Below are 23,113 nucleotides of genomic sequence, written 5' to 3'. Positions count from 1 at the left end.
AAAACCCAAAATGTCGTCTCCAGAAATAGTTATGGAAGGAGGAAAAAAAAACGTCTAATTACAGAAATAACTTTTAAACAGCACACAGACTTGGCTGCCAGAAGTCTCATCCATATTTATACCAGTTTCCTCCTTCTTTTTTTTCCTTGGATGTCTGCTTCACTGGGCTGTGTAGACACGTCTGTCAGGCAGCTGGTTAGCAGAGTGCTGAGGATGATATGTGACAGCGGAAGAGCCGCAGCTTAGGCGAGCGCATGATACGCATCACCTCAGCACTTTGATCTATAGCTGTGCTGCTGCTTTTTTTTCTTTTTTCTAAATAAACAGGTTAATAAGAAGGGCGACACAAACTCGCGCAGTGTCTCAGTTATTAGCTGACCGCTGAGCTGGATTAAAAGGTCAATGGAAGGCACTGGAATTTCCTAGTTCAGAGTTGGTCAGTGTAACTTACAGTTTTTATGACTTTAAGGGTTTCAACATGTGGGGCATGACTCCTTTAGAGGGCAAGCTAACTAACTTACAAAAGCACTTAGATAGAGCTGAGAATGCCCCTGTTACTGCGAGGAGAAGGTATAGCGATGATTACCGTATATTCCGGACTATAAGTCGCAATTTTTTTCATCCTTTGCCTGGGTTTGCGACCTTTACTGAGGTGTGACTTATATATCAAAATATAAAATTACACACGTTTGTTGTTTTCACACTGACAGACACAGGTTTGTTGTTTTCACACTGACAGCCTTAAGAGGGCACTCGAGCTGGCTGGTGAGACTTATACTCCGGAGGGACTTATAGTCCAGGGAATATGGTATATAAAGTTTGAACTGTCATGGAGTGGTGTTGGATGCCAAGTTGTTAGTCATTGATTTTTTTAAGAAAATTGAAAATGGAACTGTGTTCACATTTTCACTTCAAACTTTATTGGTAAAACTGATATGGATCTTGTACAATTTAAAATCAAAACCTGACATTTTAATTAATGAATAGATGTAAGCTGTATATATACATTATATTTGTGTGTGATATATATGTGTTCTGGTCACTTGAGCATGACTAAATATGCTGCCTTTACAAGCGAGCTTGTTGCAAAGGTGTGGGTAGTTGGGGGTGCATCAATTGGTTTGGGATAACGAAGGGGCCGCATAGTTACAGTAATTAGCTTCATTAGTGTCTCTCATTTTGATCACCTCTTTCTTAATAATGTCTAATTGTATTGTATTGAACCAATAGGGGTGTAGATTTAGAAAAAAAAAAGAAAAAAAAACATGTTACATGTTGCAAGAAAACCCACTAAGACAAGGGGTGTATATGCAAACTAGAGTGTCCACCAGGGGCTTTGATGAAGCTGTTTTCAGTACAACAAATATCTCCGATAAAGTGGTGCAGAAATGTGAAACCACACCAATTAAATTTGCATTGTTCTCCATAAATCATTTTAGGATTGAGTGAGGAGCGGGGGGGCTGACAAAAGTACAGGCCTCATCAGAACCACCTGGGACAGAACCCATGATCCCCCTGCTGTAAGGCAAGAACACCAACCAGGCTCCCACATCGTTTGGCCCTAATGTGAGAATAGTGTTTTACAAATCATAATTCCTCTGAGTTTCTGTGACTTTAAATGACCACAGCGGCTCTGATTCTCTGCCTGCTAAATAATGACATCGTGGTTTAACTCCTGGTAATGAAGCTGCTGTTCAAAAACGCTGTTTAAAGATGATCTAATACAGGGGTGTCAAACTCACTTCACCAGGGGGCCACATCAGCAACATCAACTTTTAGAATGAGTAGTTCTTACTTTGATTCACTAATCAACAATTATATTATATCTGTTTAGCATAAGAAAATTATTAACATGTTTCCAGCACTATATATTGCAAACTGCGAGGTGTACACAAATTATGAAGCTGCCAGACGAGGTGCGTTCAGGTACTATCAGAAACCTAAGAATCCTACGATTACAGCAGTTTCCAGTTTTGACTAGAGCCCTCTCTCTCTCTCTCTCTCTCTCTCTCTCTCTCTCTGTTTTTATCCACCTCCTGTCCCCTCTGTTTTTTCTTTGTTCCTCCGTCATCATACTTGATGGTGATTGGATGAGAAAGGTGTAAATTGCTGCTCTACAGTCATCTCAGCAGATTCCCCGGCTCTGCCATCATTCCCTCATCTTTCAATCAGACTTCCAGCCCCCGTTTCTTATCCGCTGCCTGATATCTTTCATCTCTGNNAACAGGATGTAATCACCAACTCTTGGTGGGAGGAAGGAGAGGGGACATCGTATACACACACACACACAAACACACACACACAGAGAGAGAGAGAGAGAGAGAGAGAGAAAATGTGTGTGTTTTCCCTTATGCATAAGCTTAGTGAAATAAATTCACTAACTACAGGGCTATGCAAATTTGAGGTGACGGTAATGGCCTGTGCGTGTTTGTACCTCTGTGTGTGTGTGTGTGTGTGTGTGTATTGAAGTTTCTGTGTGTGTGTGTGTGTGTGTGTGTAAGAGTGTGTGTCTACGGCCAGTCACCACAAGCGTTAATGAGGCAGCTACTCCGGCAGCCCTCCTCCCCGCCTTCTCTGTTCTTTCTCTCCTCCTCCTCCTCCTCTCAGGAGGAAAACACACAATCACACATTAATGCTCCACCAGGAGGTTGTGAAATGAGGAGCAGAGCGGGGAGCAAAATGAGGAGCAGAAATGTAATAATTGGTCAGCATGGGCCTGAAGAAGACGGAGCCGCAGGAGGGTTCAGGGACAAATGAGCAGAAAGACTGCAGCCAATGACCACGATCGCTGGTCCTGGTGGAATGCAGTCCCAGCGGGAGACGGAGCAGGGTTGACTCTCTTTTCCTTTACTTTTATGTGTAGTAAGTCTTTGACTAATTGAAGTCAGTTGTTGTAGCTAACTTTGACCAGTTTTTAAGCTATTACTCATTATCTCTTTAGCTAACTCTAGGCCTTGAGTTGTTCCCTGACTGTGTTAAGCAGCAGTCATTGAGCTATTATCTACTATTTGCCTATTTTTCTAACCAGAATTTCACTTTTACTCAAATATATTATTCTCATTGTTAATAAAGTTTGTGATTTCCGTGCTCTCTATTGTTAGTTTTTGTGGCCTACTTAAAATGTGGAAAGTCTGTTTCTTTTCTAGCTGTTAGCACTCTCTCGGCTGTTGAATATCTTTGTAATAGCTTTCTAAGCAGTGATATTTAGTTCAGTTGTTGAACATTCTTTGAGCAGCAATGCGTGAATGGTCGAACCTTTTTTCGCAACATTTCATCGTGATTTTTATTTGTTTTCTGGCTCACTTTTAGCCATTTCTTGTGCTGAGTTTTAGACTTTTGTCTCAAGCCTCTTTATCTGGCTAACTATATTTCTTTAATACACCAGGATTCACTCATTTGTAAACCTGGCACTCACTGTCTCCTCCAATTATACTTCAAAAACATAATGTAACCTTTAATGTTTTCTTTAATGTTTTCATCCCTGCTTTTAAATAGAGAGAAATGAAAAGGACACAAGAGGAAAACAAAGGGAAGGGAATGAGTGTTGGTGTTGGTGTTGTTGTTGTTGTTGTTTATCATAGGCTCAGTCCTATAATGAGAAGTGATTGTGGAGCTGGCACGTGGCTGTTATTATTCTGCCTCTTGGCAGAATGTTTGTGCCTGTTCTTGTGTCTGTGAGTGTGCTCTGTATTCATGTGCACACGGTCCCTAGTGGCCAATGCCTGTTAGGAGAGATTTCATCCCCCCCCCCCTCATTTCCACCCATGGCATTGAGCAGAGTTGGCAGAGCCGACTGAGTGGCTGCCCAGTGGAAGGTGTGTTGAGGAGGTAATTGTCAGTGTGGCGGTGTGACGACCGCTGGCTGAAAAGAGGCGGCACTGGAGGAGAAAATGAGGAGCAGCCTCCGGTGGAGACTCCTTTGCCTGAGGGGCCGACTACATATCAGCCGCTCCTGTTTGGCCAAATCCCTTCGGTCCCCTTTTGCGCGGCAGCTTTGCATTCAGCTAAGCGTTTCGCTGTTTGCCTCTTCTGCTCCCTCTGCTTGTCCTGTTGCTCCTCTTCCTGCTCATTTCCAATTTTCCTCTATATCTCTCCTCTGCTCCTCCTGGCTGCACCGCTCTCTCTCTTCTGCCCCCTGAGAGGCTGCAGCATCACTACAATTTAATCCTCCACTTCCTCCACTTCAGAACAGACCAACAATCTCATCTGTGTCTTATCTCCCACCTCCTCTGACAGGATCCAGATAGAACCCATGCTGATGAGATACTCAGTGTTTTATAGAGACTTTAGGCACAAGTTTCCGACAGGAACTGGGGACGGCACTATAGGAAAGATGCTCCGTAGGAACCACAGACTAATTGGATGTACTGGGACTGTTTGCAGCCTGGAAATAGTTCCCTCTCGAGGGACAGGACTGTGAAATTGCAGGATCTATGCAGTGACTGTGGAAACCTCTAGCTTGTTTTTGTTTCCGATGACATTCACAGAAAAACAAAAAAATTATGTTCCAAAGTTTGTTTTTTGTTTTGTTAAAGTTATCTTGTAATTGTGACATCCCAGAATGCAAACTGTCTCTACGGCAGACTCAGGAATAGATGCTGAGAATGAGTCTGGATAGGATTCTAGTTCTAGTCTAGAGCCAGCCAAGACCACCTTAAACGCCTCAAGACTACATTCCAAATGTTCTACCTTAAGGCTCATCTAATCTAATTAAACCAAAAAGTCAACAGACGACTGTTTTAATGTCCCTAAAAATATTAGGGATGCAACCTTTTCGTGTCCAATACCGATACTGCAACTTGGAGTATCTGCTGACACTGATATCAATCCGATACCTTTTCTCCTCCAGCGTGCCATTGGCTACTGTTGCTGAGGTCATAGCATCCCTGTCACGGCAAGTTAAGATGAGCGTTTGGGCTTAGAGGGAATGCAGATTTTTTCTTATCAATATATTATTCAAAATAAGTTAGTAGTAATAGTAGTAAGGGTAGATGAGTAGTACAAGTAATATTTTTTAAATACAATAATAAAATATTTGATTTAAACTACCGACTAAAACAGACCTTAAGGTCAATCTCTTCCCTCTGGAAAGTGAAGACCTCAGGACAGCTCTATAAATGTCAAGTCTCTGGTGTGAGCGTGACCAAACACGTCCGTGCTCCGTCTGTGGTCAATCCTGTTGACATTTCATCTCGTGGATAGAACCGCTGTTCAGCTGTTCACCTCAGTTTACAAAACGATGATAAAATCAGCTCTTTGTTTTCTCCAGTGACTCCAAACTTCTATTTTTTTAGTCCGGAGTGACCGTGACCTACGACCTTTTTAGATCAGAATTTTTAAATAATGTTCTACAGTCAGACTTCCTGTGAAACATACGTGACCTTTTTCACCAAATGTAAAAGCCTGGTGGTAGTACTGTGGTGTTGACTGTTGTGTACGTCTAGGTCAAATCTGCTGAACACGATTACGGATTAGAAAATTAATTAATCATGTTAATTTTTATTATAATTATTCTATTTCACTAATTAGTCTTCCTTTTCGAGGCTTGTGTGCCCCTCCCCTAATATGGCATGCTCATTTTTCACTGGGTTTGCTGTAAAACCCAGTGACTGCTGCCACCTACTGGAGAGAAGAAAATGCCAACACAGGGAAGAGTTGCTGCAGATAAACACACCTGTAATAAAACGACTAAGGAGTTTTATTTTGTATGAGTTTTCAAACGCTACCTGTGGGTTTTTTTTCCTGTTTAATTTATTTAAGCCACAAAAAAACCTCCTTAGTTCTTTTCAGTGTTTTTTTCTCAGCTTTTGGGAATAGCTATTTTAATGATTGAAATAGCTGAAATAAGTTAGTGTAGTGTGTGTGAGTGTTGGTTAGCCTGGAGAGTGTAACCCAGTGTATGAAAACAAGGGAGTGTTTGCTCTACATCCCACTGCCTCACACTCCTGCCAACTCATGAAAATGAATGAAGGCCTATATTGGTGTGTGTGTGTGTGTGTGTGTGTGTGTGTTTCCATTCACACCTCTGTCTCCATGTAGACTGATCAACCATTCTGTCAGATCTTCTACTCAAGGACAGAAACTGCACCCCCACTGAGAAATGTGTGTGTATTTAAAGTACGTCACATGTGTAGTGTGTGTGTGTGTGTGTTCTTCAGTCACACCCATGCAGATATAGCAGATATATATTTGCCGAATCTTTTTCCAATCTACTCATTAAAATATTTCCCATATTTGTATGTGAAGTGTGTACTGTACTACCATATGTACTCCATGTACTACTATCTTACACTGTCTTCTCCCCCCCACCCCTGTTTTTGTCCATCTTCCAGAAGTCAGAGCTCTCACGGTGCTGACCAGACTGACAGAGAAGCACATGAAGAAGGTAAACAGCATCACAACAACATCCTGACAAGTAGCCCTGCTTCTGCAACACCATCACACGCCCAGCCACTCCAGCACGCGGGCGTCAGACGGGAGGAAACAGGCGACCCACACCTCCTGCAGGCATGGTAATACAGCTAGCCTCCTCTAGGAGTCACTGCCAAATATGTGTGTGTTTGTTTCCGTTCGGGCGATATTTCGCTCCAGTGCAACTAGTTCTACAGGCTTATGTGTGTGTGTGTGTGTGTGTGTGTGTGTGAGGTGGGTGAAGGGAGGGGCACGGGTCTATCAGAGAAGTTCAATCTGATAACCTGCTTCAGACATTAAGGCAGAGGTAGATGCCTGATAAGAACTGCTGCAGACAGGAATGTGTATCTTTGTTTGTAGGGCAGGTGATGTCCAATCAGAAGGCCACGTTACTGGAAGATGGATGAAGAAAAGATGGAGGAGAAACAAGGAAAAGAACAGAAAGGCAGGGTTGTAAAATCGAGAACGAGGAAAAACAGGGATCACATTTGTTTTTCTAGTCTTTCTAGTCAGTTGATACTTCGATTTGTACTTCGATTGGTTGGTAAGTTGGTTGTTTGGTCCATTAGTTAGCTTGTTTAGTGGTAGTTTAGGATGGTTGATTGTTTGGTTGATTGGTTGGTAAGTTGATTGATTGGTTGTGCCGTCCATTGGTTCGTTTAGATGTAGAATGCTTGATTGGTTACTTGGTTTGTTAGTTGGCTGGTTGTTTGGTAAGGTGGTTTATTGGTCGTTTAGTCCATCAGTTGTTGGTAAGATGGTTGGTTTGTATTTGCTTGCTTAGTTGGTGGTTTGGTAGATTAGATGCTTGGTTGGTTGGTTTGTCGTAGTTGGCTGAAGGTAATCCTGCCCCTCCCACCAGCCTAGGCAACGTCATATTTGTTGTGTTTTGACCTTTTTCTGCATTACTGCCCTCTACTGGCGCTGCTTCGTGCTCAGTTCTATTTGTCCTTTTTCAGCCAGGCTCAATTTGACATTTCGACACAAACAGTACTCTGGTTTACTCTTCTGTCATTAACTCGTGGGTGAACCTCAGTGTGTGGACTGTACGGTTCTACAGTGGGACAGCCAGTAATTAACTTTAGATTTATTGTGTTATGAGCTGCCACTTTTCATTTATCATAGGAAGTGTAACAGATTTATTGTCGTTTGTATCACGGCACATGCAAAAATGAAGCCCTGCTTATACATAATGTAGAAGAAGTCGACAGCTCCAGTGATTAGGGGGCAATTACTGAAGGAATTACAAGTGATGGGCCAATAATACCTTACAGAAAATAATGTAAATTATGGAACAAACGCTAGAAAAAGAGTGTAGAGAGGCAAAAAAAAAGAAGAAAAGCTGAGGGGGTAAAATTGGCACAAAGGGAGAAGGTGAAGAGCTAACAGGAGGCGAGGAGAGAAGGAGACATGAGATTGATTAATGGTCTTGGTCCGTGACAGTTGGAGTCTTTCCCCAAGAGGAAGGCGGCATGGCAGATGATGAATTATTAAAAAGTAGAACAAGAAGGAGAAGGGAGGAGAGAACAACAAACAAGGAGAGACGACGAGAGTGCTGCAGTGGAGGAGGCAGGAGTGAAGGAAGCAGGAGAGGAAAAAGGCTAAGAGGGAAATGAAGAAAATAAGAGATGGAGAGAGATTCAGGAAACAAGATGTAGCTGAAGATGCTGAGGTCGACGTTCCTGTTGAGGCTCCATGTTGGACCTCGTTAATATCCAAGCAGAATGATCAAGTGCATGTGGGGATGTCAGTTATGGTGATGCAGCAGATCCTCTGTTTGACCTTGACCACTGTGTCAACAGCTTCAACAGCTTCCTCTGAGTTGAACTTTAAATTGCCTCTCTAAGTCCATTTTTTAGTCATTTTCAAACCAATTTTTTTTTAAATTTGCATCAACATCATCTTAGTTTAGCTATGTATGGGGTTGTCACGATACCAGAATTTCAGAAGTCAATACCAATGCCTGTGAACTTTCACGGGTCTCAATACTTATTCGAGACAACGATAAAAATCAAGAACTAAAACACACTACTCTAACTTGACTTTTTTTTAAATGTATTTTGCTTTGATCATTTTGCTGCCATTTTTTTTTCTTTGCTAGCTTATAGCATTTAGTTTCTACCTTTTTTTCCTTTTGGCTAACATACCTTTTAAGGGGCTAACTTTGCTTACTCTTATTTTTATATATAGTGCTACTTTTAGCATTTTGTAGATTCCCTTTTAATGATTTGCCTATTTTCTGTTGATTTCAACTTTTTGTTTTTTTGTTTTTCTTCAAACATTTAGACTTTCTTTCCGCTAATGTAGCAGTTTTCAGTTGTGTATTTTTAGATTATGATACTATGTACTGCAGTATCTACTCTCGTGCAGTTTCGCAGGAGAGACAGATGACACCACAAGAGTTATTAATAAAGAGTTGAGAAGAACTGTTGTGAGAACAGTGAAAAGTCTTGTGGTGCACATTTTCATGTTTCAGTTGCGTTAACTGTGATACGCTCCCCTAGACCTGCCCTTGTTCTCCATACTCTAATTGAAAATCCAGACACGATGCAATGTCAGCTCACCTGCTATTAGCAGTCCGCTCATAATATTGTATAGTCAGGCAATAAAACCTTTTATACTACACTAATACATTACTAGAAGCGAAGACCACAGTTAAATAAACGTATTCATACGAGGACTCTGGCGTTCACGTCCCCCAGGATTTGCCACTTAAAAGGATTAAACCGACTTATTCCCCATATTTTTAAGCATTTAAAGAGACACTGCATACACTTCACTCCACTGCTGCAGTGAGGACAAGGCCTGTTCTATGTTCAAACCTGTCCTACGTGTAGCCCAGACACACCAGTGGCAGTAAAAAGATTGTTAGCCCAGAGTGTAGTGTAAAAGTGGTGAGTGCTTACTCTGCGTTTCCCACTGGGACTGATGGGAAAAAAAGAGAGAGAGCGCGCACGAGAGGGAGAGAGAGCGAGAATGCTCCGACCTGCTGCTTTATAGGCTTGATTGATGGGAGCAGATTTTAAATGAGTGTCATTTATGCTGACACCAGATGATCTGGGAATTACACTGACCCTGGTGACATGACGTCTCAGTGGTCCAGTACTTTTCCATGTGCAGCTCCCTCTTATCGACAACGTGGTTGTCCAGATAGACGAGGAGTCCAGCTGGACCTGGACAGCTCTATGGAGGTTTTTCTGACATTTCAGTTCAGCTTCTGGCATCGGTTTTAATTTCTCCAACAATCTGTAGTCCTAATTTGGACCAAAGCCTGGTCCTAACAAGGCAGGAGGGCAGTCTGGGGATGAGGGTAAGGTACTGGGTGTAGTTGGAGGGACTAGCTCTCTTCCTGCAGGTGAATCAGTGAACACAGCTTAATGCCCTTGTCCTCCCAGCAGACACGTTCGAGCCTCCACAGGCACTGGTGATGATGCCCCCTGCTGGGTCCTAAGGCGCTGAATGCCAAGTGATTGGTAGTTTTGTGCTGCGGATGGTCTCACATTCACACACAATCTTACGTCACCATCTGTCTTGATTTGTTGAAAGAAAACCTTAATCTGTTAAGTTTTTCTTCCTAAGCCGATTCCATCTCTGCACACCTGCTTGTTTTTCTATGGATATTCTGTAACTACAGGCTCTGTTTGGCACTTGTAAACATTCCCACTAAAAACTACTAGGGATGGTTCAATCCAATACTGAGGATCTGTATCGGTATTCAATACTGGTCAAAATTCCAGGAGCAAACATAGAAAATAACAACTATAGCCCATCTGGTCTAATACCCTAGCCAAAATGCTCAACTTAGCTTAAACTCAACATGCTGTTAACATGGACGCTCAGTGACGGCAGTCCGCAGCATGCCGAAGGAGAAAGAAAATATCGGATTGATATCGATAGATACTCACGGAAAAGTATCGAGTCGTTCCATTTCCTTTTGCAAATAGCAAAGAAAAAAAGCCAAGCAGAGGGCAGCACTGATAGAGATCAACACCTCAGTCTGTCTGTTTAAGTAGTACTGATCAATTTTCTAGAGAAAAGTTCGAAGTTCATATCGATAAGTCATGTTAGCAAATCTAAGATCTTTGAGTTTACATTCACAGGGCAGCCTGCCCCTAGTGGTTAAAGGATGAAGCTTGTAATTGGAGAGGACCAGGTTCTATGGAGGCCATGGCTGGACTGTGCTGTGTCAAGAAAGTACTAAAACAGGGAAGGGGTTCCCGTTACTGATTGTCACATTCAGTTCCACATCCACTCCAATATTAGTTATCACAGTATTCAATCCCATTTAATTTTGTGATTTTGTGATTACTTCACTGACAAAGACATTTTCATGTGATCAGCAGCGTAGTGGTTTTTATGGCTTTGCACCAGAATTAGTTCATTTGGGATTGAAACCCTCATCTGGGTTAGTTAATGAGTATCAGTTGAAGAGCGAGTGTGCTTTACTTTCGCAAACGTGGAGCAGAACTAGTTTTTCTGCGCAACGAATACTGTATTAAGTGCCAAGTGTCTGGCGTTAATCACTCGGGTGTTTCAAGGTCGAACGCTAGGAGTAATTTCCCTTAAAGATTAACTGAAAGTAAAAAAAAAAATTAAAAATAAATATTACAGAATTAAAATAAGAGTGAAGCTTGTCTTTAAAGCCTGAGTCGAGAAAGGTTAAGGCGGTGAGGGCGGGGGTGGAGGGGCATTGGAACGCATTATGGTGATGAGTGTCTTCACAGAGAAGAAAGGGGGAGAGAGAGAGGGGTAGAGAGAGGGTAATAAAATCAGCTGCAGGACGGTGGGGAGCCCACCTGTCAAGCAGAGTGCAGATAAATCACAGGATACATTTTTAATGAAATCTGCCCTCGGCTGCTGGGTGGAACAGAGAAGCCACTGAGCTGACGTTTTATTTCATTTCCTCCTTTTTCTGGTGTTTGTTTCAGCACTGCTTTCTTCTCTCTTTTTTTATTTACTTTAAACTTTTCTCAGTTTTGTTTTGGGCTAAGACAGTGTGTGACCATTCAACACAAGTCTTTGTGCTAACTGGACGGCACTGATTTGGTTTTCCTGCATTTAGGAACACTTTCATGATAAGTGCGTCGTGGTCCGAGTCGCCTCGCGTCAGAACAAACACAACCGTGTGCCTGCTGCAGTGATGCTGCCTAAAAATATTCCCCTGCAGGAGACTCACCTTCCGTGTCCTTGTTTGGTTCTTTTTTTTTTCTGCCTCATTTCTTATTCTCTGTCTTCACAACAACCCGTGTTTCATCTGAGGCACTGGGCACACACTCCGTGCACCCGCCTTATTAAAGAAAAGGAGCGCACAAATACAGCTGAGAGGCTCTGAAGTGGCACTCCTAACATAATAGACTGTATTATTTCCCCTCCTCGTACAGAACAACTTCAAGATGAAGCACAGGTGTACAGTGTCCATCCAATCACGGCTGATATTGTTCCAGCCAGCCTCGTCCTTGTCATTGGCTCAAGGTCACGTAATTTATAGCAGATGGCCACAAAGACACAAGGACAGAGAGAGACATCGGCAGCAGGCAGAGAAGCCGATGGCTTTTTTTTCTGCTGGCAGTCCACGATAAATCTAATCTAATCATTTTACTGAGAATAATGTGTAAAAGTCCAACACTCCCCAGAAATTCTAGAAAATGTAGCTTTTGTTCAATAAAGAGTAATGTTCAATATAACCATGCAGCAGCTGATGCAAAGAACCAGTAAAGCATTACAATCACTGAAAAAATGAAAAGACCAAAATGGCAAAATGTAATAATTATTGATATTTAGTCACGGGCCAGATGTAGGGGATCATGAGCTAGAAGTTACCCCTGCACCATAGGTTTGACCCCCCTGGTGTAGGCGTTCTGCTATGTGAATTACTACTCAAATATTGCTCATAATAATATTCTGCCTGTAACCAACACAAACCTCTGAGTGGCGCTACATTCAACCATTGAAGCCTGTAAGTAAAGTCTTAAGGTGCAGTTGAATTTCATTTATTTATTTATTTAAGACATTTAAAGCCCCCTCTCCCAGGGTCAGAGGTGAAGCTCTCTGTCATAATCCTGACCTTTCCTGTGACCCCTTCACTCCTAACAAGTTTGTGTCTCATGACAAACAGACTGGAGTAAAATGTTGGGATGTTTTTTTTTGTAGATATAAACAGGATGCCATTGGACTCTGGTGATGAAAGTATCGGTGTGTGTGTGTGTGTGTGTGTCTGCCTATTAGTTCAGTACACACAGGGTTGTAAATGCTGTGTAATGTGATTGTGTAACATGGGTCTGCCAGCTGGTTAGCCTCTCTGGACCGTGAAATGGAATATAATTGGTGAAATGAGTGTGTGTGTGTGTGTGTGGTCTGAGGGCATAGTCAACATGGCATTCATATGTATAAATATAAACACACCCACGCACATACTCATGTGTCCACGAGTACGTTTACATTTTGTCACTTCAGCTGCAGCTAATGACTACAGGTCAGTGTGAACAACAGCAGGTATTTTTACCTACTGTGACATAATGCACCTTGACTGTCCAATCCACCTCCTGGTTTATCCTACACTATAATTAATACTGCTTTTATATACGTCATTATTTTAATCTGTTCACCTGTACGCTTTTATAGTTGGGGCTGATCTATGCAGTACAATTTATCCATCCATCCATCATCCATCCATCTATCCATCCATCCATCCATCTATCCATCCATCTATCTATCATCATCCATCCATCCTGTGATAAGAATATAAAAAAATGTCTCTTTTAGGGTTTAATGTTGCAGACCCCTGACCTAGCGTTGACCCTAAATCTACTTGTATTCTACACGAGACTTTGTCTTTAAATTATTTTGTTGCTTCAATATATCTAGGTTCTGCTTCTTTTGACTTCATTGGGTTTTTTTTTTTATGGTATTTTTTATTGTCTCTGTATGTAATGCTGCTGCTGTACTGTAATTTCCCAGCTTGAGATAAATCTGTAATCCTTGAATCAGACAAAGTCTGAGCTGCAGCGAAGTAAAAAAGTATCTTTTATTTGCTCAGGTTTTCTAACCTGACCTAACCTCTAACAATGTTTACAACAATAAAATGTAACCAAAATGGGATGGACCCCAGTTCAAACGACTGAAGCTTTACAAGAGGATGTGATCCAGCTCCAGACAATTCTTATTCTTTTCTCTAAACTGAAAGTCAGTTCATACTGTAGACAAGGTGAAGACATTCCCAAGAGGTCTTCTGAGTAGGAATTCTGTCATGGAAAAACCGCTAGTCTTAGTGTTTAGCATTGAATGTAGAGAACAAGGTTTTTCAGCTCAGTCTTAAAACTGTACCATAAATATTTACCCTGCAGTTCCCAACGCAGCCTCTTGGCGTCAGCTTTTATGACATGTCCAAATGTCATAAATCCAAACACTTGCTGTTCAGAGAGGGTTCGATCCCTGTCAGTGACTCCGACCTAACTGCCCTGATTTACATGGTGATCACAGTCACTGGACAACAGCTCCCCACAGGTCTGGTAGTAGCAGCAAACACACACGTAAACACACACTCTCGCTCTCCTCACACCGCGGTTTATGGCTGCAGAAGCACCCATTAGCTACAGCCCATAAAATTCGCAACTGTTGGTCTGTTAAACACTGCTCTGTGATGGCACAGTGAAAACACACACACTCACACACATACTCATAGAAATGTACATACTGTATGGATGTATAGACACAGGATCGTGTACTGTCTGCTGTTTCTACATAGGTTTGTTTTACAATAGCTAATATGTATCATCATTTCATGCAATGAATAATAATGATAATAATTATTATTATTATTGTTTTTATTTGTTTTTGTTATGTTTTACATCATCAGTGGAACAGTGAATAATATATTAGTCACATTTCATGACCGTGATCTAGGCTTTTTTCTGTTTGTCACTGTTGACAGTAATTAATAAGATATTTGAAGGAATTATTGGCTGTAAAGTCAACGATTCTTTACTTGACTACTGTTTTTCCTCCCCCTAAAAATTGATTTTTAAATTAAAATTTTAAATGACCAAAAAGAGTTACACACAGCAAGTTCCCCCTGTAAAGCAGTGATCATCAACTGGCGGCCCACGGGCCAAATCCTGAACGTTCAATCCAAACTAGAGTCCAAAATAATTTTAGACAAAAATGTGATTTTTATTTCATTTTATTTCAGGGAGTCTGTCAAAATCTGACCCTCCGACAAATATAGTCAGTGACCGCTGCTACATCTATGTTTGAAGCCATGTTAGATGAATGTCTCGCTACTTGGTCATAAATCTAAAGTTTGTTTTAACTATTTCCTGTTATCTTAGATCTACATTGCTAACCTTTAGCATGTTTTTTTTTTTTTCACTTTTCTGGCTGTCTTTTATCTTTTTTATCAATGATATGGGATTAGAATTTTTTATTTTCTTACACAATTTTTTCAATTATTTTTTAGCATAATATTAGTTTGTGTCCTTTTTGTTTGTGTTTTTTTTTGTTTGTTTTTTTACTAACTTTTCATCTCTTAATGGAATTTTTTTATTTTCATACACAATTTTTTCAATTATTTTTAGCATAATATTAGTTTGTCCTTTTTTGCTTTTTTTTTACTAACTTTTCATCTCTTAATATGGATTTTTTTGATGGTTTGATGACTAGGCAAATGCAAAACTCATTCATTCATATCATTTCGCATTTAACTGTCTTCTAGCAGTTTGAATGACTTTTTTAAGAGTTGCATGTAGCCGTTATTCCAACGGCCTTTCACGTGGAAGCAGCCTGGTATGACATGCTGTATTTTTTTTTTTTTTTTCTGGAAAAGGCGGCAAAATGTGTTTGACAGATCTGTGCCTCAGAATAGAAATAAGTAGCGACGTAACAGCAGTATGTCAAGGTGCACCGAGGTGATGATGCCCTGGAAATGTCAGAGAAAACCGTGCATGTAAAACCATCATGATCCAAATAGATCCCAATGAGGCGAAGCTATTGATCTGTACGTTTGCTCTTTTACATTTTTTAACATGGAAGAACATGAAAGTGTGTGTGTGAATGTGTGCGAGAGACAATGTGTGTGTTCCTGATGAAGCTACACTTTACCTGGAAAAATGTTTTAGTTGTGCGTCTTTGTGGGGACATTTTCCCAGTTCTCCACACAGTGAGATGGTATTCCAGATTAGAATTCAGATCAAATTATGTTTTGTTTGTGTGTGTGTGTGTGTTTAGTTTCCTTGCTTGAATTGCAAATGAGTCTCATTGGGAAAGAAACGCTGCCAAATGCTGTGGCTGCCCTGCTCCACATATTGGGCTACCAGAGCTGTCAGTGAGTGTGCTGCAGTTGTCCTCCATTCCACTGACGGCTTTATCTCAGTCACCGTGGTGAAAGAGAATGCCACCAGTTCACTTAGTGTGTGTGTGTGTGTGTTTGCAGCCCTTGGTTTTCAAGTAGATTGATTGTGGCGTTGGAGCCACCCTATCCATACTACACTGAAAAGGTCATCTCCCTCTCTCTCTGTCTCTCTCACTCACTCAGTGTGTGTGTGTGTGTGTTAGATATCAGGCCTGGTGTGTGTTTCTCATTGTATGTGTGTGTGTAGTGAATAAAGGGAAATGTGGGTTTCTGAGATAAGCAGCTCTACATCGCAGCCTCCTCATGTTGATCTGAGTTGTTCACCTCAGACAACTCAGCTCTGATACCGTCTGATCACAGTCAGTGGAGCCGCTGCTTCAGATTCAGTACTATCAGTAAGGAGTGCCAGTTTTTTTATTAAATAAAAACTCGTGTTAAAAGTCTTAGAAAACATAGGAAATGCTAAATAACCAAATACAGCTAACTGGGTCGTGGATGTGTTTTCAAACAGGGATGGAATGATAAGAAAGTTCACTTTAAATGGGAACTTACATGCAGTAACATATTACATATCGCAAAATATGTAGGACGATGGAACCTGTGCAGCGGACAGCAACGAAGATCAGAAAATTCTTGATCTTGACAATTCTTTTTTGTCCACAATAATTTGGTTTGACAAAACCGTGAGTACATAAAAAGTACCAACTAATGTAAACAGAGCCATCTTCCTCTTCAGAATGAGGGAACAGAGCTTTCTTAAACGTATGCATAGCAGGTGTGGTGATATAACGCCAAAACGCTGTAGGTTGAAGACATCGTAAACCAACATCACCCTGTATACTGTTATACTTCAGTAACCCAAGGCCACCTAACTACAGTATCACTGATGTACTGTACGACCATTGCACTGCAGTTATGTATTTTGTGTAGCGGATATTCTGCAGTAACTGACGTTTTGTTCAGTTCAGCCAACGCCAACCAAAAAAACCTGCTTGAACCCACTGGAATTTCCTGTCATTCTGCATTAACTGGTGTGATTTGATGTTTATCTGGGTCACAAGTCCAGACAAGCATGGCGTGCAGTGGTGCTAATAGCACATACACTTCATACTCACAGCTCTGCCTGTAGCCTCAGATCAGTCCTGCACAATCTGTTCAGAGGGAACTGCTCTTAAGAGATTATTCACTTTGGATTAAACTCTTAGTTTTGACTGAGCCGCTCCAAAAGATGGATTTGAATAGTTTTAAATTGTTCAATTAGCAGACTTCTTTCTTGGTGTTAATACCCCAGCACCAGGCTGCTGGGAGACGAACTACAATCCTGACAAAAGTCCAAACAAAGCAGCTACAAATCTGGAAAATGTTGGCTGTGAACACAGCTTAAAGCTAGCGATATATGTACCCAGATGCCATGATCCGTCTCAGAGCCAACATCAAAAGGTTTTTTGCGTCTTCCATCATCTCAGCTCGAAAAACTTCAAAACATTAGTCAAGCCATGGACCAAAAACTACAAATGCTCCGACAGTCTGACACTTTTAAATTCTTTTACTTTTCCTGATACTGGTTTCACTATCGAGCCTGACACTTTTAAATTCTTTTACTTTTCAATACAAACTGCTGCTCACCAGTCAAACAATGTTGTGTGTTTTCATACGACAGTCCAGCATCGTCTTGTCTTCATCTCAACCCAAAGAAGAGTCAATCACAAATGAAAATACTCAATCATAGTGGTTCGGAATAACCTCAATACCACGACAAAACTGAAAAATTCTAATTTTGTACCGTCCATACTGCAGTAATAACATAGTATTTGCCCCAGGTTAATATACACGGTTCAAAATGGAGATAATACTTTGGGTTACACCTGCTCCTCCTTCATCATCTCGTATTTTTCCATTCACATTCTTATTCTCTTTCTTGCCAGTACAACATCTTCTATTCTTTTTTCCTACTCTTTCTGAGTCACTTCTGTCTTACATTATGTCTCAGTGTGATCCTCTTGCCTGCCTTACATCTAATCCCTGATTTTCTTACTCCTCCTCCTCCTCTATTTTTTAACCTCCCAGAGAGGAGACCAGAGCAAATGAGAAAGAAGTCGTAAAGTGCTGATTTAAATTCAAGGGAGCAGAAGGTGTGATTGAATTAGTCCAGGTGAAGAGGACAGCAGGGTAGTGGCCTGATGAGTTTCCTCACAGCTGTGTGTGTGTGTGTTGGTGTGGGACTGTGTGTTTAAGTGAGTCTGTGCACAGCAGCGTGTTAGGGTCAGTGCAATTAAACCGGGGCTGTCCCTGTGTTAAAGCATGATTTATTCCACCGACAAGTGACACTTCATTAGTTTGCATGAAGGCAACGCACACTGTGGCTCACACCAAATGTCATTTGTGCATCTGAAGGTAGGAAATGAAGTGTCCTTGGGAAGATTTGTGTTGCTGTTGTCGGGGTTGTATTTTGTTATATGTGATCCAGACTAATATTTCATTGAGATGGATTGAAGCTGCTCAAGATGAATGTGTTTTTGTTTGTAAATTTTCTTCAATTTAGCACTCACATTATTCTTTTAAAAACAGCACTTTGTCTCTGTGTTTGTTTCTGTCAGAGGTCCTTCCGTTCCTTCAGCAACGATGACCGCCATGTCATGGCCAAACACTCCACCATCTACCCCTCCTCTCAGGAGCTTGAGGCGGTGCAGACCTTGGTGTCCACTGTGGAGTGTGCCCTAAAACATGTCTCTGATTGGCTGGACAAGAGCAGTGAAGATGTGGACAGCCAACCAGCAGGCAGCACAGAAGAAAACGAAGCTGCCGAAGACCCCAGCGGAGAAACTTTGGAGCCCACTCACAATTACAGGTGCCAAAAAAGGGTTATTGGAAAAAATAAACAAATAAATCGGACATGTAGCAAAAGCAGCTAAAGATTAACCAGAAAAGACTGATGTTCAAAAATGGACGAGAGTAACTTTCACAGCTAGTGATCATTTTGGACAGCTAAAAGTTAAACGTCACTTCAAAGAGCACAAAATGCTTACTATGCAAGTACAACTCCACCAAAATTGTTAATATCAACTAGGAGAAAAATACAGTAAAGACTACATTTGAAATGATGACTTGTGTGATGATATGGTACCATATCATATGGTATGGAGTGGTGTGGTGGGTTATGATATGATATGGCACGACATGATCATTGCATCCCATGCCATACCATAGCATGTATGGCATGGGATGCAATGATGTGGTATGGTATGACATCCATTCTTGTTGAAGCATTTATTTTTGAAAAAGGCATCAAATTTGAGAATTTGCAAAACTATCAAGGATGGCTTGGAATGATATGGTATAGTATGACATCCATCCAAATTTGAGAATTTGCAAAACTATCAACATGCCAGTGCTTCTCTGTGTCACTCAAAGTGAAGTGTTGCTTAATTTACTGCATCAGAATAAATATATACAAGTGATAAAGTTTTACAAGGACATCTAGGTACTGGTGTAGTCAGCAGAGAGAGACACTAAAGAAAATTAACTTCAACACTTCAGCCGTCTTTAGTCACAGTCTCCAGGGTCGGAAACTTTTATTAGTAGTTTACCAAAGACGTTCCCTTGTGAAATTATTTTCCAGTAATAAGATGACACCTTGTTTCTGAACCAGCTTTGATTAAATGGTTAGAGAACCACTTTAGGGACCATTAAATATTAAACAAAAACTTTCAATAATGCAGGTATTACGGTATTAAAAATGAAGATAACGTTTAGATTATAAAAACTATTCAACCTACATGTTATAGCTTGGATCTGTTTTTGTTTCTGTTTTTTCAAACCCAGGGAGCCTGGTGCTGGAGGCCTGCTGTGTGGAGTGATGAGAATTGGCCTGGTGGCCAAAGGCCTCCTGATCAAAGGGGACATGGACCTGGAGCTGGTGTTGATGTGCAGAGACAAACCCACACAGACACTGCTGGACACTGTCTGTCACAATTTACCCACACAGATACAGGTCAGAGGCTACACACAGCTACACACAAGTCGTGTTCCAGGTTTTCAATTGCTTTCAAATCAATTACTAAAAATCGTTCAGACTCACAGTGTGGGTCTACACACTTTGTACATGTTTGTACTGTGCACCCATGACAGGAATTTTAAGGTTCATGAAAACGTACAATAATATATATAATATTAATACAATAATATAAAGTAGTTCTAAAAAAAACAACTAAAAAAAACTTTTAAAACATAGTATGAAAGTAGCCTGATATTTGGCAAAAACTTGGCTAAACCTTACTCTAATAACTTTACCTAGCCTAGCAAAGCTACATTTCAGCCATTTTGAGCTAAAGGTAAGGCAAAAAAACAATTCCCCTGAGTGATTAAATTTAACTTTTATTTTATTCACATGAGGCTTTACAATATTTTTTAAAGGTTTTAATATAGTAGAAGATGGTAAAAAAAATAGCAGTTCAAAGTAATCCTGGATTAGCCACTCAGGTCCCACATTGTCAAGTTTAATTATAAAATAAATGAAAATACAAGCTAAAAAGTACAAAATTTAATATTCGCAAAAAGGTGAAGAAAAAAAACTATAAAACACTGAGCTTTAATAACAGAAATTAAAAAAAATGAAATAGCCCAAGGTTATAAAAGAAATAAAATAAAACAGTTGTTGGACAAGATTGAACAATGGGTCTGAAAGTGTGTGAGTGTGACCTGGGAGAACCTGATGACCCCCGTGAGGTTGACAGCAGGAGGTCAGGGAAGAGCAGCGTCAGTGTGAGTGAGAAGCTGAGATGTGTTTCACTATGTATGAGTCAAGTGTGATTAAATCTCCTGTCACCACCTCAGTGTCATGTTTCCTCATTAACAAGTCATTACACTGGAGTCTGAGCTCCTTCAACACACACACACACACACACACCTAATTTTAACTCCAACCAACTCTTAAACCTCAAAAATCAATTACTTAGATTTCCTGACCATGTCTAATCACAATCTCGCTAAATTTGGGTGTTTTTTTTTTTTCAATCTGCCCTTCAACATGGCAGGCTAATTTGGCTAATTGTCTTTAGCTTGTTTTGCTATATTAATACAACATGTAAACAGAACATAGTAGAGATCATTAAATTTAGACATATGCAAATGGAGAAAGAAGCAGAAATTTACATTTGAATAAATAAATTCACATTTGAATAAGGAATTGTTGCTATTACTATTAAAACTAATTAAAAACCGTGTACAGTACTACTACTGAAAATGACTGGAACTGTTTTAAATTGTTGACTGTGTTGTCTGTAAAATGTTCCCATACACCTGCTTAACCCAAATGTCCCCTTCTTATCTGTGTCTTTTCACCCTGTGACCTTGTCTCGATGTCCCTTTGACCCCTGACAGAAGCTGACGGAGGAGAAGTACGACATCACCAGCTCCTCACCCGAGGCGGCCATCTTTGTACAAACCACAGCAGAACCCAAACTCACACTGAAGGTAACCCTCACCTCGCCAGCCATGAGGGAAGACCTAGAAGAGGAAGAGGAAGAAGAGGAGGAGGAGGAGGAAGAAGAGGAGCAGGAGGGACTTGAGGAAGAGGTGGCAGAGAATGGACAGGAAGGAGGAGGCGTTGAGGAGGAGGAAGTCCAGGAGGAAGTCCAGGAGGAAGTGGAGGAACATAAGATGAACGGGGAAGGTAGGGAGCAGAAATCCACGTTTGTGGATTTCCTTTGCATAAAAACAAAATTGACCCCAATGTGAGGGCTGAGACCTCAAATCTATTCCCAGTTTTTATGGCTAGCAGGAACTGGTGATAATTGGCAGTGAGGTGTAGGATGTGGAGGAGAAGGCCAGGAGGCCACAGAAATCAATAAGCATTCGGTCATCCATCCTGAAGCTCACCTCCAACCAGACACTCAGGGCTCAGAGAGAGATGAGAAATAACAGCAGCAGGGTCACTCATACATCACATACATCAGGACACGTGCCACAGCGAGAGGGAGAAGACGGCACCTAATTCATCTGCCAAAAGAACACACACACACACACACACACACATTTTGCCATTGCCGGATAAAGTTACCATCACTGTAGATGTGGACGGGGAGATTAAATCAAGTGTCAGTGGAGGTTGACAGGGTGTAGAGTTATGTCTTTAAAAGGGGAGGGTGTTAATACCTTTACACATGAACACCGTCCACAGGCTCCAGTTTAATGTCACTGCTCTGGTCTGTTTGTGTCATCAACCGCAACCAGTACTGTATGTTGCACTTTTATTGTATTTTTTACTTCTGTGACCGGTGACAATTGTTTAAAAAGCTTGAATGTTTTAGCATTTGGCTAGCATCAACCTGGTGATGACGCTATTAGGAATAGGTTTAAGCTTGGTTGGCAAACGCTATTAGGAATAGGTTTAAGCTTGGTTTTACATACTTTAGCCATTCACTTACAAATAGTTTTTTGTTGTTGTTTTGGTTAAAAACCTTAAGTTGTACAAAGATAGTAAAAGTTATTTCAGTTTATGAATTTATTTTGAGAAAGATAAATAAGTCTGAGGGTCAAAAGTCAAAAGGTTCTAAGACAAACATCACATATTTGTGAAATCAATCATTTCTCTAAAGTTTTTCTAATTTGGTTTTAACGTGTCAGAGGGACGTCTTAAACCCTTAGGTTTGATTATAAAATTTTAAAAAAAGATCAAAACAAGAAAAGATCTGTCTTAGAACCTTGTGACTTACATTTGTAAAATGTCCCTAACTAACTCAGTCAAAGCTCATATTTTCCAAATTTTTAGTTTTACAAAAATTGGTCAGGGTGAGAACTTCTTTTATTTTACACATCTGTTATACATTGTTATTATTGTAGTTAAAAACAATTTATTGATGTAATAATATATGATTTACTGCTGAAAAATAGTGGTGTAAATAAGACCGGAGAAGAGTGTCAGTTCTGGTAGTAAACAGTTCTCTGAACCAGAAAACAGTGGGAGGAGAATCAATGTGAGGAGTTTCCCCACAAGCCTTTGAGGAACATTACAGAAGACTCACACAGTTGTGTTGTTACGTAGATTTTTCCTTTGCCACTACACATCATATTCCATGGACATTTCTCAGAGGAGTTCAGTGTTGTTGTTACGTAGATTTTTCCTTTGCGGCTACACATCATATTCCATGGACATTTCTAGATAAAAAAGCTCAAAGACGATAAGAGATAAAGTTACCCAGTTAGTCTTTTCCTGTCGACCCACTGGGCTCTTTAGCTTGTTTAATGTCAATCCCAGCCGACCCCACACGTAACAAACACTCCTTTAAACCTCCATGTAACCACACTCATTCATACACAGCTTCATCTGATCCAGCTCGCCTCGCAATCCACGTCCTT

At 40.7% G+C, this 23,113-nt stretch overlaps 2 protein-coding genes across 4 annotated transcripts in view; one reads left to right on the top strand and one right to left on the bottom strand.

Annotated features, from left to right (window-relative positions):
• The window catches only part of LOC103389085 (ephrin-A5-like), a 1,154,841-nt gene that overhangs the window by 640,133 nt on the left and 491,595 nt on the right, over nt 1–23,113 (bottom strand). The window lies entirely within an intron of this gene.
• strbp (spermatid perinuclear RNA binding protein) overlaps nt 1–23,113 on the top strand; it is an 82,922-nt gene that overhangs the window by 44,366 nt on the left and 15,443 nt on the right. For all 3 annotated transcript variants that reach the window (XM_008324334.3, XM_025062766.1, XM_017038421.2), the window contains 4 exons: nt 6,333–6,512; nt 18,355–18,605; nt 19,580–19,748; nt 21,137–21,428. In XM_008324334.3, the coding sequence (XP_008322556.2) occupies nt 6,510–6,512; nt 18,355–18,605; nt 19,580–19,748; nt 21,137–21,428 (715 nt within the window). In that variant the 5' untranslated portion in view covers nt 6,333–6,509. The remainder of the gene's footprint in view (nt 1–6,332; nt 6,513–18,354; nt 18,606–19,579; nt 19,749–21,136; nt 21,429–23,113) is intronic.

Source organism: Cynoglossus semilaevis, chromosome 14 (genome assembly GCF_000523025.1).
Source record: "Cynoglossus semilaevis isolate Cse_v1.0 chromosome 14, Cse_v1.0, whole genome shotgun sequence".
Taxonomy (NCBI): domain Eukaryota; kingdom Metazoa; phylum Chordata; class Actinopteri; order Pleuronectiformes; family Cynoglossidae; genus Cynoglossus; species Cynoglossus semilaevis.
The sequence above is the reverse complement of the archived record's forward strand: the minus strand, read 5'-3'. Positions and strand labels throughout refer to the sequence as shown.